The sequence below is a fragment of the Scatophagus argus genome, chromosome 4 (genome assembly GCF_020382885.2).
Source record: "Scatophagus argus isolate fScaArg1 chromosome 4, fScaArg1.pri, whole genome shotgun sequence".
Classification (NCBI taxonomy): domain Eukaryota; kingdom Metazoa; phylum Chordata; class Actinopteri; family Scatophagidae; genus Scatophagus; species Scatophagus argus.
In genome coordinates this window covers 8,908,279-8,925,608 of record NC_058496.1, presented here as the reverse complement: position 1 = coordinate 8,925,608, position 17,330 = coordinate 8,908,279, and the positions used below count along the sequence as shown (strand labels likewise).

At 41.5% G+C, this 17,330-nt stretch overlaps 1 protein-coding gene across 4 annotated transcripts in view; it reads right to left on the bottom strand.

Annotated features, from left to right (window-relative positions):
* pcsk5b (proprotein convertase subtilisin/kexin type 5b) overlaps positions 1 to 17,330 on the bottom strand; it is a 69,722-nt gene that overhangs the window by 29,547 nt on the left and 22,845 nt on the right. For all 4 annotated transcript variants that reach the window (XM_046387538.1, XM_046387540.1, XM_046387542.1 and 1 more), the window contains exons 8-16: positions 16,747 to 16,959; positions 15,270 to 15,370; positions 10,234 to 10,337; positions 9,027 to 9,144; positions 4,941 to 5,129; positions 4,398 to 4,534; positions 3,682 to 3,813; positions 3,354 to 3,456; positions 833 to 1,026 (exon numbers count right to left, since the gene is read on the bottom strand). In XM_046387538.1, coding sequence (XP_046243494.1) covers positions 833 to 1,026; positions 3,354 to 3,456; positions 3,682 to 3,813; positions 4,398 to 4,534; positions 4,941 to 5,129; positions 9,027 to 9,144; positions 10,234 to 10,337; positions 15,270 to 15,370; positions 16,747 to 16,959 — 1,291 coding nt within the window. The remainder of the gene's footprint in view (positions 1 to 832; positions 1,027 to 3,353; positions 3,457 to 3,681; positions 3,814 to 4,397; positions 4,535 to 4,940; positions 5,130 to 9,026; positions 9,145 to 10,233; positions 10,338 to 15,269; positions 15,371 to 16,746; positions 16,960 to 17,330) is intronic.

The following is a 17,330-nucleotide window of genomic DNA, read 5'->3' as shown; positions in this document are numbered from 1 at the left end:
ACATAGCCTGTATCAGTGATTTAAAAAAAAAAAAAAAAAATCTCATCTTGACCGGCAATGAAATCAATAACATGCAATGGCAGGAATTTACCTCAGCTTGTCGTCAAACTGACAAAGAGAAAACAAACTCTAGAAAGCTCATTTATCACAACACAATACTCAAAAGTTCCAACATTTACAAAGAAAAAAAAAGGGTCCAATTCCTCTTGGCCTGTTGAAATGTTATGATTGAACTTTGATCAAATCACATCAGATCTGTTGCCAGAGACTCTCAGAGCTGCCAGAACACACACTGTCTTGGCTGCATACCAATATATAGACTTAATTATAACACATACATACATTCAGTCTCTCATTCTTGCTTTACGCATACAGTACAAACTGTATGTTAATACTACTGCACTTTTTTGATATCAGTGTTTAAAATGATAGTTTGATAGTATTTAAAGTACAGAAGCTACAAAAAACAGAACCACAGATTTTCAACCCAAAGTTGCACAGACAAAAACGTTATTACAAATGTGTTGGTATGCGTTCAGTATTTTTTTTTCCTCTGTATCAGCACTGTGTGCAGGTTGTTAACTAAAAAAAAAATCCAGGATTTTTTTTTCCTTTTTGCAGTGCAATCAAAAGAGGTATTGTTTTGTTTTTGGTATTGTATCAAAGTTGAAAAGTCTGGTATCACAATGACCTTAAATGTCATTTGTTGAACCAGGAAAACTAAAAAAGAAACACTGCTGAAGTAGGAAGAAACTTACAAATGCTATCGTGTGTGTCTACTCACCAGCTAAAGTGTTTATAAAGAGCCAGTTTGGCCAGCGGTGAAACGTACCGTGGTCGAGGTAGAAGCTGTCGGCACAGTTGGCGACACACGTGTTGGAGCCCTCGTTGAGGTGAAAACCAGTCCTGCATGTGGTGCACTGGTCGCTACGGCTACCAACGCAGGTCTCACACAGGGAGGAGCACTTCTTGCAGCGCTTCCTATCGTCGCGGAAAAAGCCACTGGGGCACTCGGACACACACATCCTAGAGGGAGAGAGACGATTGAAGGGAGAGAAAAGAGAGACACAGGGAGAATGAGACCACAAATAACACAAATAAGGGACCAATTGTATTACTGTACAGACAGACATACATATGAATTGTACAGACATATTCAGATTGTGAACAACCTCAAACCTCAAAATGTCTGACAAAAGACACATGCCTCTTGTTTAAGAGTATTATGGGCATAATGCACAGTGTGTGCATAGTGCGTAACTATGAATATAAGCTCAAATAAAATATAGTTTAATAAAACTGAAGCACAAACACTTTTTCATAACAAGACATTTCAAGAGTTTGGACCAACTGAAGCCGAGTGTGTGCGTGCCAGTGCTATATGGCGAACAGGTGCAACATCTGTTGGATAACTTCACAGCCCTCCGTCACTCCCTCTTTTCACCCTTTTCTCACACACACACACACACACACACACACACACACACCTTAAGCCCTATTGAGACACTACAGTGTTTTCTGCCAAAAACCACATACTGTACGTGTGAAACGCATCATCAACGTGCGTGCATACACACTGCCATGCATTTGTCCTCCAACTTCAATACTGTTGTTCTGCAACAGACAAACAATTATTCAACCTATAATGATCACAAAAACACTATAACGCAACACCAACCCCAAAGACATCAGGGAATGAGTGACAAAGTAAAAAAACAGCCTTTTCCTGAATGTTCTGTCAGTGCACGGAGAAGCCAAGGATTAACCCCCCCCCCCCCCCAAACGTGACTCTTATTTTTGTATCTTTGGCCATAATTTCCATCAGTTATGTTTATGTTTCAATCACCAAATTCATTACTGAGATGAATTCAGAAGAGCAATCACAGTAACAGGGGTTAGAAAGAAACATGAATTCAAGCCACATAATCAAAATCACTCTGTTGTGGTGCAAGTGAGACCAAAAGTGAGCAAAGATCTTCAGTCTGTTCCCTCTCATGGTGATAATGCACCTGATGATCACTGCGCTATGGAGAATTTGCATCTCTCTTGGTGTGCGACCAGGGCAGCAGCTATTAGTGAATACTAGGAACAGCTTCTAAATGATTAATCAAACTGTATCAAAATGAATGGAAAATTTCACCACCCTGCATTCAGTGTACACACATACAGTATGTACACGTACTCAGGAGAAGAAAAGACCTATCCAACCTTTTGGTGAGTCTAGACCATCAAACACATATGTAAGAATGTAATTATCTGAACATTAAACAGAACCACCATCCCTCTTCCTTCCTCCCACCACTCCCCCAATCTTCATTCATCAATTGCTCCCTGTGGTGATAGAAAAGGGCAGCACACCTCTAAAGTGGGCTAATGATAAGGCAGCGCCTGTGCTTGCACATTCTCATGCACCTGCATTGGTTTGTCTTTTATTAGTGCAGAGACCCGCCGACACAAAGGCAATTACAACAGACTTTGATCCTAATGGGATCCTAAGGGCACACACAATCCAAAGTCACACACACACACACACACTCTTTTAAAGGGAGGAAGGGAGAGGCTGAACACGATATGGCCAACAGGACACAAAATCTCTGTTATCAGACTGACAAGCTTAAATTAATCAAGGCACCACCTGCACTGATTCTTAACCACGTTCACATCAAGCTCACTGAAAACAGGGCGAAGCACTGACCTGTGATCTTAAATGGTGGCAAAAAGGAAATGTGTAGAATTCCAAATGAATCAGAGCAAATTACAGCATCTACAGGTGCACCAAAGTGGTTACATGCTACAACATCAAAATCTAACCATTTGAAAATTAGAATTCAAGGGAAAAGATATGACTCACTGCACGAATATTAAAACAATTATCAAATTTATTTGTGCACACTGAACTGTTAGGTAAATGTTTATTCAAGGCCTGTAAACAAGATCGAAATATTGCCTCGAGCTGATTAAATCCAGTTATTGGCGGATTGGTGTGCACCAACATTCACTTTACCTTCATAAAACCTTGTGATTGAGACCCCCTCAGCTAATATTGATCACTCTCTTTATTTGTCTGCCTCTGGACTCCCAGAGGCCTCCACACTCTTTAGCACAATCAGATGTGGTTAAATTCACCTGCGAGCAAGACGTTATCGTCTATGTGTAACTTTGTTGCTCAGATGCATTTTCGTAATCAACAGAAAAACAACAAACTGGCTCTGGTGGAGTCCACAGAACCATTACTTTGATATCTTCATGTATGATATGAGAAACTCAATTTAAAATCTGAAGTAGCAATTCCTTCATGTTCTTCAACACCAGAACAATATTCTACTTTGTACTGATTTCTTCAGCAGTCTAACCTGGTGTTGTTCTTGAACTTGAGGAAGTAGTGGAGGCAGTTGATGCAGTGATGGGGCCCGGGACCTTCACAGCCATTCTCATTGCATTCAGAGTCACAGGGGCCTGCAGACACACACAAAGGTAGGAGTGTAAAGAAGTGAGGACTGTAGGAAAATGTTTTATAGTCTAATAACCTTGTCAGTATTCACTTTATGTAATTCTTAAATGTAATTTATTGCATTCTTTGATGATTTCACCTACTGTGGCAGTACAACTTACTGTCGCTGTAACAGAACAGTAAAAACAGCAGCTAACCTTTCTGTGTGGGGCTCCGGGTTGATGGCTTACCGTTGTATTCCTCTGTGAATTCCTCATCGGTGGTCGTCAGCACGTCTGTGGAGCGCGGCTTATCGCTGCGCAGAGACGAGTACGGGTGCACAGAGGTGCCATACAGCACCAGTGACCACTCCTTCAGCTTGCCTGAAAAAACAAAAGCATTGTAAACCTTGTCTTTGAGACACACACACACACACACACACACACACACACACACGTCCAGCAGCTGAACATCAGTTGATATTTATTTGTATATTTGACATACACAACCAGATGTGTCATGTCAGGCAGTTCACAAGATTCTTATTTTTTGTGAAGTGGGAGAGCAGTTCAAGCACCTTTCGCCAATAGAGCACAACAGCAGGAAGTTGTGCTACACATATTTTCAGCTGCTTTAAGTAGATTATATTACATTACATTCAACCCTTAATGATATGCACAAGGAAACTACATGCAAGTTACATGGGATTACAGTGACTGACCTAACAGCTTCTCAGAAACTGTTACTCTCTGTTTGAGACTTTATTATGTTGTTAAATTAGTGGGTCATTTGAGCAGTTAAGTTCACTGCCTCCAGAGCAACATGTGTGCAACTGCTGGTGCTACACTCAGCCCAGGCCAAACTTTCTCCCATGTCTTCTATTTCTCCTGTTCATATAAATTAAATCACTTTATAAAAGAAATCCAAAAGGGCATGCCGACCAATCAAATTCCACGAGCTGTCATACCGGGTACTTTCTGGCTGCGGAGTTGAGAAGGTGAATCATAGATCTCTAGGACCCAGTCGCCTGCTGCCTTCTCTCCCCAGCAGTGGGTGGTCATAAACTCCCAGTTCTTAAAACCCTCCATGGAGTGATCAAACAACCTGAAAACACACACACACACACACACACACACACACAGAAATATATCAGATGAGGAAACAACTCAAGTATCGCAAATACCAGTACAAACAATCACAACCACTTAACCACAGCCTCTAATGAACTGCTGTATAAACACTGTGCAGGACTGTGGTTTATCTGAGGTGAGTGTAGAGTGTAGTTAAATACAGCACTTACACCACAGTCAGTGTTCAATCCTTTAGAGGTAGCAACATTTTATGGCGTTTCAGCCCAAATTTAAAATCACTGGCATTAGCAAAGCAAACACACGAGTGAAACATTTCATTCAGCTGCTTTAACTATTCAAACCCATGAGTCACAGCTTTGATAATGAATTGTATTTTGCAGCGTCATGCAGACAACAACAGCTCAAAACTTGTTCTTTACCTGTTGGCAAGCAGCTGAGACTTGGTCCCTGAGGGTGAGGTCAGGTTGATTGACAGGTCGCCACGGCGAGGGTGTGTGATTGTAATGCGTACGACGACATGCTCCAGGTAGATCACATGGTGGTTTGGGTTGTCGGTGCATCCTGTCGCCTTGTACACCGACCGGACGACATGCTCTGGGCGGATAGTTCTGGAGGACAGAATGGGACCCAATCAAAACATGTGACGTGAGGGGAGAATATCCACAGAAATATCCACAGCTTGTCATTTCTTGGGAGCACTTAGAATTTGATATGTCAATTTAGATAGCTAGCTAGCTAGCTAGCTAGCTAGCTAGATAGATAGATAGATAGATAGATAGATAGATAGATAGATAGATAGATAGATAGATAGATAGATAGATAGATAGATACTTTATTGATTCCGAGGGAAATTCAAGAAAGATAAAATTTGACAAAAACGCTTCATAGAAGGAAAAATTGCAATGATCCCAAGCTTTTCTTTCCAGTAACAGACACCGGTCCACTGATGGAAACAAGAAAGTCCACTCACGACCAAGTGACAAAACTAAATTTATGGACATTGTGGCATTAACAAAGGAGATTTGCCAGGTGTACTGGTGCAAAATGATAAAACTTCAAAACACAGCAATAAAAAAGCAAGCAAAAATAGGATGTCAGATATTACAGCTGAGCAGGTGGCCAAACAACTTAAAACTGCATCACATTGGTTCTCATTAGCTTCAGGAAATACACCAGTCTGTCTAACCGAGATAACATTTCCTCTTTGCAAAGGTGTGAATATATGTTCATTGATCTTTCCATTTCAGTTTTTCATTTGGAGATTGAACTTAGACAGTTCGTTAAAGTTGAATAAAACCGGCCATCACCTTCAAACACAGGACTGAGATGCTGATGTACCTGTAGTCTGTTTGCTCTTTCCAGGAAAGGCTGGAGACTGTGGCTGTCTCCCTACACCGAGACATCCTGTGCAGCCTTCCTCAGCCAAAAATTCTATCAGAGACTGACATAACTTCAGTATCAAGTTTCAATATCCTGAAGCACCCCTAAAAGCAACCACATGTACTTCTTTTTGATTAAACCTTCTCCAGAAACCAAAAAGCAAGCACAACAGTCCATATTGAGGTGTTCCATTTCCTAAACTTAAACCAGCCAACGAAACCAAGAACCACAAGTGTGATAAGAAATACAAAGAACATTATTTGTTCTGTCTGCTGTGCACAGCTCAGCAGCAGAAAGATCACCTAACACAGCCAAGGCAAACATCTAACAACTCCTTCAATAACATCTGTGGTATGATCTAAAATAATAGAGATAAAATAACAAAAACACCGTACATGGACAGGTCCAGTACAGGGGACAATGACAACCGTCCCGCCAAAGAAAAGCTTCGTCTTTGCTCCGGAACAACACCACATGGAGCTGCTGAGCCAACTTCACAATATTTCTGAGCTGTGCCTCCTGCAAGCCTGTGACATCGTCTCCTTGAGTAAGACACTAAACCCTGAATTTAAGTAAGTGTCTGAGAGGCAAATTGTCAAGTGCTTTGGAGAAAAGCACAATCCAGTCATTGAACATTTTATTTAAAGCACAGCAGCACTGAACTACCTGCAGGATTTGTTCACTGAAAACTAAAACAGAGCAGGTGAATTTCTCTGCCTAGCAAAATGACAAATAACAGGATTGTTGTCAGATTTACAAACACGGCAATGACATTTTAAGGACCCAGTGATACACCACAGGCAATTATTATAAAAACGAAAATTACTTGGAGGCCATTACCAGCTTTGAAGCTGTGCGATCTTTAGCTGTGCGACGAGGATGAAGATTTTTACTTGGAACAACATATGCGTCAAACTTGTCAGTCCATTGATTACTAATTAGTGTTAAAAATAACAATTTGTTTGTGAAAGGCCAAAACTTGCCATCAAGAGTAATTAAATGATTTCCACTGAGAAATGCATTTTTAAACGAGCACCTTTGGCGAAACAAATGCACCTGCCTCATACCAATTAGTTGGAAAGGATTGAAAGAGGTTTGTCGCCATTTAAACAACACATTATGAATTGTTCACCACAGGTACACAATCTACAACAATTTCTCTATTTGTCGTTCAGATCCAACTCTGATCATTTTTATGACTCTGACAGACTAACAGTCAACATCAACAATTTACATTAAAACTGAGAAATGCACAAGAAGCTAAAGCAGTCACGATGGAATGAAAAACAGATGACTGTTTGGAAAGCGGACCACAGTGATGGTTGGGGAGTCTAAGGCTCTAACTTCTCTATGACATAACACAGACAACTGAACCATACGTATGGGACCGAGCAGAGCAGATGCACAGCTGATTAGCACTGGCCTGACAGCACGCAGATCAGGCAGTTTTCCTGGTGTGTGTGTGCGCTCCAAGTGGAGTGAGGCGAGCGACAGCAGACAGACATTACCAAATGCAGTCAGAGGGGCCAGCCAGAGGGGGTGTGGGAACACAGCAGTGAGGTGACGGCTGCACTCGTGTAGCGAGTTACAAGCCTTGAACACACTCACATACAGTACACACACACACATCTGTAGAGGTATCAGCAGAGGAAAGGAGATGCTTCTCAAACACATCAACACAGAGACATTTGGGCTCGGACTTAAACTCAACAATGTGTTTCATTAAGGGGAAAAAGACTGTGTCAGATTTTTTTGGGGCAATCTGAAAATTCAGTTTTGAACTGTGTTACACATAAAACTTTCATGACTTCTTTGCCTTGGTTCCCAAACAAAACAAAACAAAACAAAGCCCTTTGTTTCCTGGTGACTGCCTACCTCTTTGCAAGCCTGTCATTTGGCTGAAGGAACGAAGGGTAATTGTGTTTATAAACAAGGCTTAAGCTTCCACTAACTGGACAAACGTGTGACCATTTCACACTGCTATAAGGATACTTTAAAAGCAGGACACATGGCAAAGAACAGCTTAAAATGACTTTCAGTTTCACAATACACACACATTATATGAGTAAGGAGGCCTGAGCATGACTGCCTCTGACACAAGTTGGACTTTATATAAGCCTCGTATGGACTGACTTGTGCGCTGGAGCAGAACAGGCAGAATGACACTGATAATGCTGCAGTCGCTGGCCACTGAGCCTTCAACTGAAAGCAAACCAGTTCGGGGCCCGAGTTCAGCCAGACAGCCTAACACAGAACAGTGCTCAGGCTTCCAGCTGCATCAAGAATAACAAGCTGTGAAGCTTTGGCTCTCTTTATATGTGTGTGTGTGTGTGTGTGTGTGTGTGTGTGTGTGTGTAGTAAAGGTCTTATGTGAGAACCACCCTGCCAGAACTAATGCTTGGCCCCTATCAAGGTACAGCTTGCACAACTGCACTCTCAAACACATGCCGGTGCATAAAACACCAGGGCTAGAAAGAAACGGGAGAAAAATGCTAAAGATGCTACGTTATGTTATGTTATGTTATGTAAATAGAACACAATTAATAATTCTCTTTATTAACAATAATAGAATAGTTATCTATTATTGTGGCACAGCAGTGGGCTTCCATAATTAATCTTTGTGGACGCCCCAGTCCACATGCTCCTTTAGGGCCTAGTGAGGGAAATCTCAATGCCTCAGTATGCAACAATGTTCAGGCAAAAGAGTGATTCTAACATTGCTGCAACAGTTTGTGCTTGGATAAATGGATATTCCCAAAGTGAGGAGCATGAGGAAATGATTTTCCAAGTTTTGTGTGGGTGAGCTTGGCTCGTCTGTCCAGATCCCTGGCCTCCAGTCCAGTGAACACCTTTGGGATGACCTGAAAGAACCATCCACAAGCCAGGTCTTATGCACCAAAAAAAATCAGTGGCAGACCTCACTTGCCCTCTTGCGGGAGCAAAATGAGAGAAAATTCCTGCAACCTGGTTTCCAAACTGTAGGGGAACGCCTTACCAGAACAGGGAGGCTGGTACAGCGGCATATTAATTCAAAATGGAATGAGGAGTTTAACAATGACATGGTGCTGTCATGCCTGCATGTCCACATATTTTTGGCTATATAAGACTCACTGTGTGTGTTTTACCTGATTTGTCGGTCTGCGCTCTCCACACAGACGTGCTGAGCGGGAACTTGCTTCCATCGTTCTGCCTCCTTCACCATCGCCTCAGCGTCCATCAGACCAAAGCCGTACAGGTGGCTGACTGTACGAAACAGTGAAGAGTCACAGCTGATCGTTATCATCCTGACTCTACTGTCTGTCACATAAATGGTAGTTCATCAGTAAATGGTTGTTTAGGTTATTACAGAGTGAAAACGTGATAAAAAAAAAGCTTTCAGAGCATCAGATTGTTGTTTTAATAGGTTTTTTCTGCTGACTGATGAACATACTGAGGCCATACTGTATATGGCAGTTTTCTAAAAATTATTTAAAAAAAAAAAAAAACTTTGACTACTCAACTTGAGCAGCTCAAATATGAATTCCTTCCATACTTCTCCCACCCCACCTTCCCTGTTCTGTTTCTCTTTAGTTCCTCTTTGAAAAAACACTCACTTGGAAAATGTCCAGGCACACTGGGCCTGCAGCCTGACTGACCCCTACTTCTCACTCGATTGGTTTCTCTCCCTCATACACACACACACACACACACACTCAGACAGAGGTATGCATACACACTTAAGCACGCACTCACAAAGTTATAAAACAGCAACCACCACATGGACCCTGACAGATGGCAGATGGCGGCACAGTAGTTAAGCAAGAAAGAACATTTTGGGAAATTGCTCATCACCACATCTTCTGATAAGAGAGAATAGAATCTGGGAGTCCACATAATGCATATTGATTTCCCTGTGACTGTTTTGTATTTTGCTTTCAAACACACCATATCCCACCATGAATCATGAATGCAGCTGTTGATGAGCTGAGACAATATCAGCTGAAAAAAATGTACAACCCACAGCGTCATCCGCAACACGGTGCTGCATTCACACTGATCTGAAGTGGTCGAACACAAACATTTCCCAGCGCTTTTTTTTTTTTAAATCATTGCTCGTGACAGTCCAATCCAAAACTAAAGTATTTTGGCGCATTTTATTATAAAGCATTACATGCTCCATCCTGTGACCTTGTTTTTTGTTTGCTTGCTTTTTTGGTGAAACACAAAGATTTAAAGCAATGAATCAAAAGCCCCTAAGAAACAAAAGTGAAGCTGAACTACTCAATTTGTGGAAGGATAAAAAGTGTACGTGTGTGTGTGTGTGTGTGTGTGTGTGTGTGTGTGTGTGTGTACCATTGTAACCGGCAGCATTAGTCTTCCAGTCTGGGGCGCTGAGATGTCCAGCTCTGGAGGTCTTTACAATAATGTGCTGAACATCCCTCCATGTTAGAAGAGGACTAGTGAAAGAAAACAACAATTTATTTAATTATTATGATGTTAAAAATAATCCAAAGAGTAAAAACACATAACTGAGCAAAATCTAAGACAATTAAGAAGTGACATCCGGATGTAAATAACAGGAACAGCGATGCGGAATATGAGACATGAAGACTTGTCTTCCTTATGGGGGTAAATTCAAATAACGGCATGTAGGAGGATAGATGGATGAAAGAGGGACATAAAAAGTTTAGGATGAAAGAGAAAAGAGATTAAAAACAAGAAGCACAGAAGGATAAAAGATAGATAAGATCTAAAGATAAAATGCAAGACAAGGTGAAGAAAATATAGTTATATACAGGAAGTGGAAGATTACTGAGAGAGAAGATTACAGAGGGGCATAGATGGAGAGCATGGATTCCGTTCATTCGTCCATAGTCTCTCAGATCTCGCGTGAGATCCATTGCGAAATGGCGGCCATGTGTCTCGACTTCTTTGATGTCCAAACGCTACATTAAAAAGAGAAAAATCAGGAAGAAGTGGGTCGCTAAGTTTCCTGGGATTCCCTTCCATCTCATATGCCGGCCAGATGCTCTGCTCGTGTCGCTCCCTCACCATCTGAAACCTCCAGGGTCTGAGCTACTCCGAATCAGCTGACCTAAAACCGATATGGCTTATGGTTTATGGTTTCCTATTTAACATTCAGATTTGAAAATTTCAGAAGATATACCGGTATGATGTGAGAGAGAGCAAAGTGAGTCTGACGTGAACACACTGTGCCTTTGCCTCTTAAGTTCCTGGCATAAGAGCAGGTTCTTTCACAGCTTCCTGTGATCTTGAAAACAAAAAAATGCATTGGAGAACTTTAAAATCCTAAACATCTGGGAGAAGTCTCTGCATCACACATTCAGCCACCGACTTTCGCAGATGACAGTCAAATGTCTTCTTCACATATGCACTTTGTTCCATAAAAGACTCTGTCAGTTTTATCTGGTTCTGGTGCAGAGTTTGGTTTCGTTTTCTTGTATTTTCTATCTCGCCTTTATCATAATGTTCTATCATGTCATGCATTTTACGGTGTCATGTAAAACATAGTGATTACTTGTGATGAACTTGTGACAATTAAATAAAAATGTTTTGCCTTCTTCCTTGATGCCACATTTGCAATTTAGGGTTGCACATGATGATAGAGAGCAGTCATATTTTTAGTTTTTAAAGAGTAAGATCTTTGCCAAACGGAACAGTCACAGGTTGAAGTGGATGCTGAGAGCCTCACTTGGATATCTCAAGTTATCAATATTTAAAGGTTTGATGTAATTTTTATCACAAGCTACGGGCTCACATTGAAATTAGTCGAGCAAAACCTGTTTGTTGCAGATCAGTGAAAGGTCCGAGGTTTTCAGAAAACGTCAACATAATGAAATCGCAGTCAGTATTTTAATGGTATATTCCTGGTTTCACTTACAGTAAGAGAAGAAAATAAGCTGGCCATCAATCTCTGGAAGAACTAAGAGTCAGGACAAGAGCTAAAATTTTCACATTAGCCGTCCATCAAATTCTTGGCTTCAAACGAGGCGCTGGGTCAGCTTCGTTGCAGCTATTGGAATTATATTCAAGACAAACGGCTTTCTGATCTTAGGGATGAGATCGGAATGATATTTAAGTGATTTTTAGATGACTTTTAATGTAGCGAACCCAAAATGAGAGGTCTTATTTGAATTTTAGAAGATTTAACTGATACAAAAATACTGACCACTCTGGACATTTGATATAAATTAACCTTCCTTCGGTCGTTGCTTGTTCAGATGAAGTTTAATTTGCTTCCTGAACAAGCGGAAACAAATACAGTTTTCAAAAAAAAAAAACAAAAACATGCGGATAAATAAGAGAAACACATGTTCAAAATTCACTAATGGCCTCACTGAGCACATATCTATCAAATTCAACTGAAAAACATAAATAGCTGAAAGTAAAAAAAATAATTAAAGGATCGTAGCATACATAAGTGGTATGAAAAGTCAGAATAATTAACGTTCAGATCAATATTAATAAGCTTAGCTAGCACTGTATAATTATGGTTCCATAAATGTTTTATGGTCATTAATTAAAAGTGACTTTGGCATCGTTATCTAGGCCACGACAGCCTTCCTATAAACAAGCCAATACTAATTAATGGAGTGGCTCACATACTGTGGAAAACCAGCAGCAAATCAGTTATGTCTAATATAGGTTTCCTGGTGCTTCTCTCAATTGTAATTATGGATGAACACACGCACATGCACACACAAGTGAAGGAGGAAAAGGAAAAGCGGAAAAGCCAAACGTTTCAACACTTCAACTCCATCCCACCTTACTTCAGTCCAGCGATGTAAGATTACCCACTAAACTAATCAGCAAATTTTCACTCTAAAATCTGCCTCACAGCCTTGAATTTTAAAGCAGATGAATGTGAATAGTTTTTCATTTCGCCCATCTGTCCCTGCTTTGGTTTCTTAAAACCTCCCAATAGATGAGGTTCTTATGGTTATCCTCGCTTATTTCTTTTATATCCCTCTTAATTTCCTCACTGAAGTCTCCCGTCTCCACGTTCACTCGCTTTTCCATTTCTTCACTTCCAAGGACAAAAGGAAAGAAATAAAAGTTTCTGAAGCTCTAAAACATTATGGCTTGCCGCGTTGGAGTCTAGCTCATAAAGAGATAAATAATGTGCAGGCTCAAATATCTTACACATGGCGAAAGCCACCAAGAACAGAGCAAGGAACAGTTTTCTGAAGTAACGTATTGGGGAAAAGACCTCACAACAGAGAGTTTAGTGAAGTCTAGCGTAAAGGCGTCTTGACATGTTTATCACAGAAAGTTTGCTTGCTTTCATCCATCAGATAAGAGCCGATACAATCAGCACTGTGCAGAATTTGTCTAAACGTTTTCCTTCTATCCCTTTCATCCTCTCCCCTTTGCCTGCATGTGCATGCATGCAACTTTAAAAGCTGAATGAACGGACAGAAGGAAAGATCGAGTGTTTGCCTTAGAGGAAAAAGAAAAAGACCATCATGACAGGCACAGCAAGCACAGAGAGACAGAGAGGAGGTGAGAGCTAGCAGAGGAGAAGAAAGCAGGCTTGCAAGAACCACTGTGATAATCTTGTTGAGGAAACAGGCTTATGTGCCCAGCACTGCCTGGAAACCGAGAATATTTTCTACTGTGAGGATCTGGATTGGATTATCCAGGTTAAATGAAGTGACCTCAGCTAACTGAGCTGCTCAACATGTGATGATGGGGTAAAGTCCAATTCAGAGTCTCGGCACCTGCACCGCACTCCCTCCCTCCAATTCACGAATTTAATCACAAATAAGGCACATCAACAGGTTTTGAAGAGGGCCAGGGCAGGCATTTGCGGTGCCTCACACATAAAAGGAATCAGATGGAACGCAGGGCAAAACAGGACATTGAAACCAACTGAAAATTACACACTTTCAAAACCTTTCTTTTTTTATCTTTGAGAGTGCCAACTTTCAAAGTGGCACTCCAGGCAATTCTGGCTGAAATGTTTGGCATCAAAGCATCAGGCACCAAAACATCTGTGGGTAGTCCTGTTAGTGGCAGACAGCGTGAAATACTGCCACAAAGCATTCCTTGAAACCAGTATCTCAATGGTGTATATATTTAAAACCAACAAAACAAAAATTGAAACACTGGGTTTGGAATCAATGTTTTACCAACAATATCGATGGCATCACCTTACAAAGGATTTTGAAATAAGAGGTATATATGAATACAACCATCAACAACTCAGTTACCTGTGTACCTGAAGTGGGAAAAATAAAACCCTTAAAAAAGTTTCTGAAAATGCAGTAATCAGTCATCCTGATTGGTGGCACACAGACAGACAGATAGACCGATAGATAGATAGATAGTTAGACAGACAGACAGACAGACAGACAGACAGACAGACAGACAGACAGACAGACAGATAGACAGATAGATAGATAGATAGATAGATAGATAGATAGATAGATAGATAGATAGATACTTTATTGATCCTGAGGGAAATTCAAGATTGAAATTTACATGAAGACGTGCCACCATTAAAAGAGTCATAAAAGCACAACAAATTAAATTATCACATTAAATGTCCCAGAACAGGTAAGACGGACTACAGTACGTAGACACTGAAGGTTTATATGGTTGTCACTACTCAGAGTGCTTGACTCTGTCAAAGTTCAACCACAGTTCACCGTCAGAGAGTGATGACAAACAAAAAACAGACAAGCGCCGTCTACTAAAGTAGAGAACATAGGCGCTTTATCGTTTACTGAACAAGGACTAGTAAACAACAGGCACAGTGCATTTATATACCTAAATGCATCCGAATTCAGCTGAAAACACTCTGCCAGCACTGAGCTATTAAAATAATTTTTGTTACACTCAAAACATTCTTTGAATCAGAAAAAGTGCTGCATTTATACAGCATACCTTTAAAACAAGCCCACAACTTCAGCACACTGCAGGTGTAACAGAAACGTGAAAGTATTACTACACAGATGCAGTTTAACAGCATGCTGACCAGATGCAGGTGTATAATGTAGTACACTGAAATCATGGGGTTCAACCATTACATTCTCTAGCCCACCCCTCAGCAGTACATCCAGCTCCAGGCAGGAACAAGAGGCTGATCTGTTCGCCTTTACGTCCTGCAGGAGTTTGCATGTGTAGTCTAGCTTTACCACGTCAGCAGAGTCCTCTGAAACTATCCATGTCTACGGCATGCTTCTGCACTAATGTCCCTTGTATTTAAATGCATCGTCAGTGCTGACTTGACAGTGATGCAACGGTGAGAAAATTCTTCACATGCACCCCTTATAGATCACTGAGGTCAGAGGACAAGAGGGAATTAGAAGGTAAGCAAGGGGCAAAGGAGATGAAGTGAGGGGATGAGGTTAAGTGGATCTTACTTTGCCTCCAGGGCCAGAGCAATAATGGCAGCAGCCATGGGAGCCGAGGCCGATGTCCCCGTGTGACTGTCTGTACACCGATGTCTCAGGTCTGTTGTGATCTGTAGACAGAGGACAGGACAAGGGGTAGAAAAAGTCAGATGGGCAGGAAAGTCAGATAACGTGGAATTACAGGAATGAAGAAAGAGAAAGGGGAAAGGGGTGAAATTAAAAAAGAAATAAATAAAGCCAGAAGAAGACAGATGATTGAGAAGAACAGAAGTACATTACAGAGGTGGAGTAACATGAAAAGAACAGAAAAAAGTGACAGCAATGGCAGGAAGGACAGGAGAAAGACAAACAGACAGACAGACAGACAGACAGAGAGGGATTGAAGTCTCGAGGATCAGGAGGATTTAGACACACCTGAAACTCCTGAAACTCACATTCCTGCTTTGATACACTGCCTCACCACAGATAACGCACACACACAAATCACCAGTTTCCCCAAGAATTCAAGGAGCCAACTCAAGGATAAACAAAAGATAACGAATAAGAAGGAATAGAAAAAAAAAAAAAAAGCAAACTTGTAGTTAAAGCTCTGCATGTTGACTATGATTGTATGGCCTTTAGACAGCCAACTAGACGGACAGCTTGGCAGTGAGTCAGCCAAGAAAAGCTTGGGTAACTGCCAGTTTGAGTCTTCATCAAAGGACCTTTTCTGGACCAAAAAGTTTGAGGGATTATCTGAAGACACACACACACACACACACACACACACACACACACACAGAGAGAGAGAGAGAGAGAGAGAGTCTGAAATGGTTTGGGAAAAAGAGAAAGTGGTCCAACAGCATTTAAGTAGACAGGACAGTACGAGCTCAAGCAGATTAGACTGACATTCAGATATATGAGGTTCTACTGTTAGTGTACAAAGCTGGAGGGAAACAAGAGAGTGTGTGCGTGTGCGTGTGTGTGTGTGTGTGTGTGTGTGTGTGTCTGTAGCATCAGTACGGGGAATGTAGCAAGACACTGCCAGACAAGCTAGCTCACAGTGGACAACTGTCACTGTCTCCATCCGACTGGATCGTGTGAGGGTTTTGGCCCGTTTAAGTCAAGCCAGACCACATCACTGGACCCACAAGCACATACACACAGCGCCAAACTGATCGTGCTGTAATTTCTTAATAGAAATTATATACTGCTTTTGCATTTTTTTTTAAATCTCCAAATCAAATGTGCATTAATGGTTACACAGGACAGGATGATGACCCTTACCAAGTCTCCTTGGTACAAGTCACACATTTAAAGCTGGTAAACAGAGACCTTGTCCAGTTTCGCAAACCACCACAGCTTGGACGTCAGTGAAGAAGAAGTATTGTGGCCCTGTAGTAAAATTCGGCAATGGGCCCTTGTGCGCCATTTGCTTCTAATGTGCTGATAAAAGTGTGTTTGTGTTCAGCAATGGTTCTATTACCACACACACATCAATCCTTACAATCTTTCGGTCGTAGTTCTCCCCGCTGCTGTAGGTGGTGGTCAGCGTTGACGAGCATTCCTCCAGGTACCAGGGCTTACGTCCGCTCTCAGCTGTGCTGGAGATGGAGATGGTGTAGATGGAGTTGGTGTAGCCGTCGCAGGAGCAGTGGTCTCTGCTGCGCCCTCCGTTGCCTGAAGCCCACACGAAGATGGAGCCACGGCCTTTCCTCCCCTGACAGGAAAAGATGCAGAGAGGACACAGTAAGAGGCTGCAGATTGGCCATAGCTCCTTAACAATAACTAATGTTCATCAGACTTGGTTTTGGCTTAATGTTTTAAAATGCACTTTTACCGTCCGTCAGAGGGGGTGCAACAGGTGTTGTGTTATCACCGAATAAGGAGGGAAAGATCAACAGCAGCAAGAGTAAAACTGCCACAAAAGATCAATAGGCAGCAAAGGCAGTGTAAGTCTTCAGCTGTCCTGTGAGTGTTTGGCAACAGATCTGTAGTGAGCTCTGAGTTCAGTAATCATTATGTTTCACTGGGCAAAGTGAAGCGGTGAAGCTGTTTTTTTTTTTCCCCAGTGAAAAGCTGGCATCACTG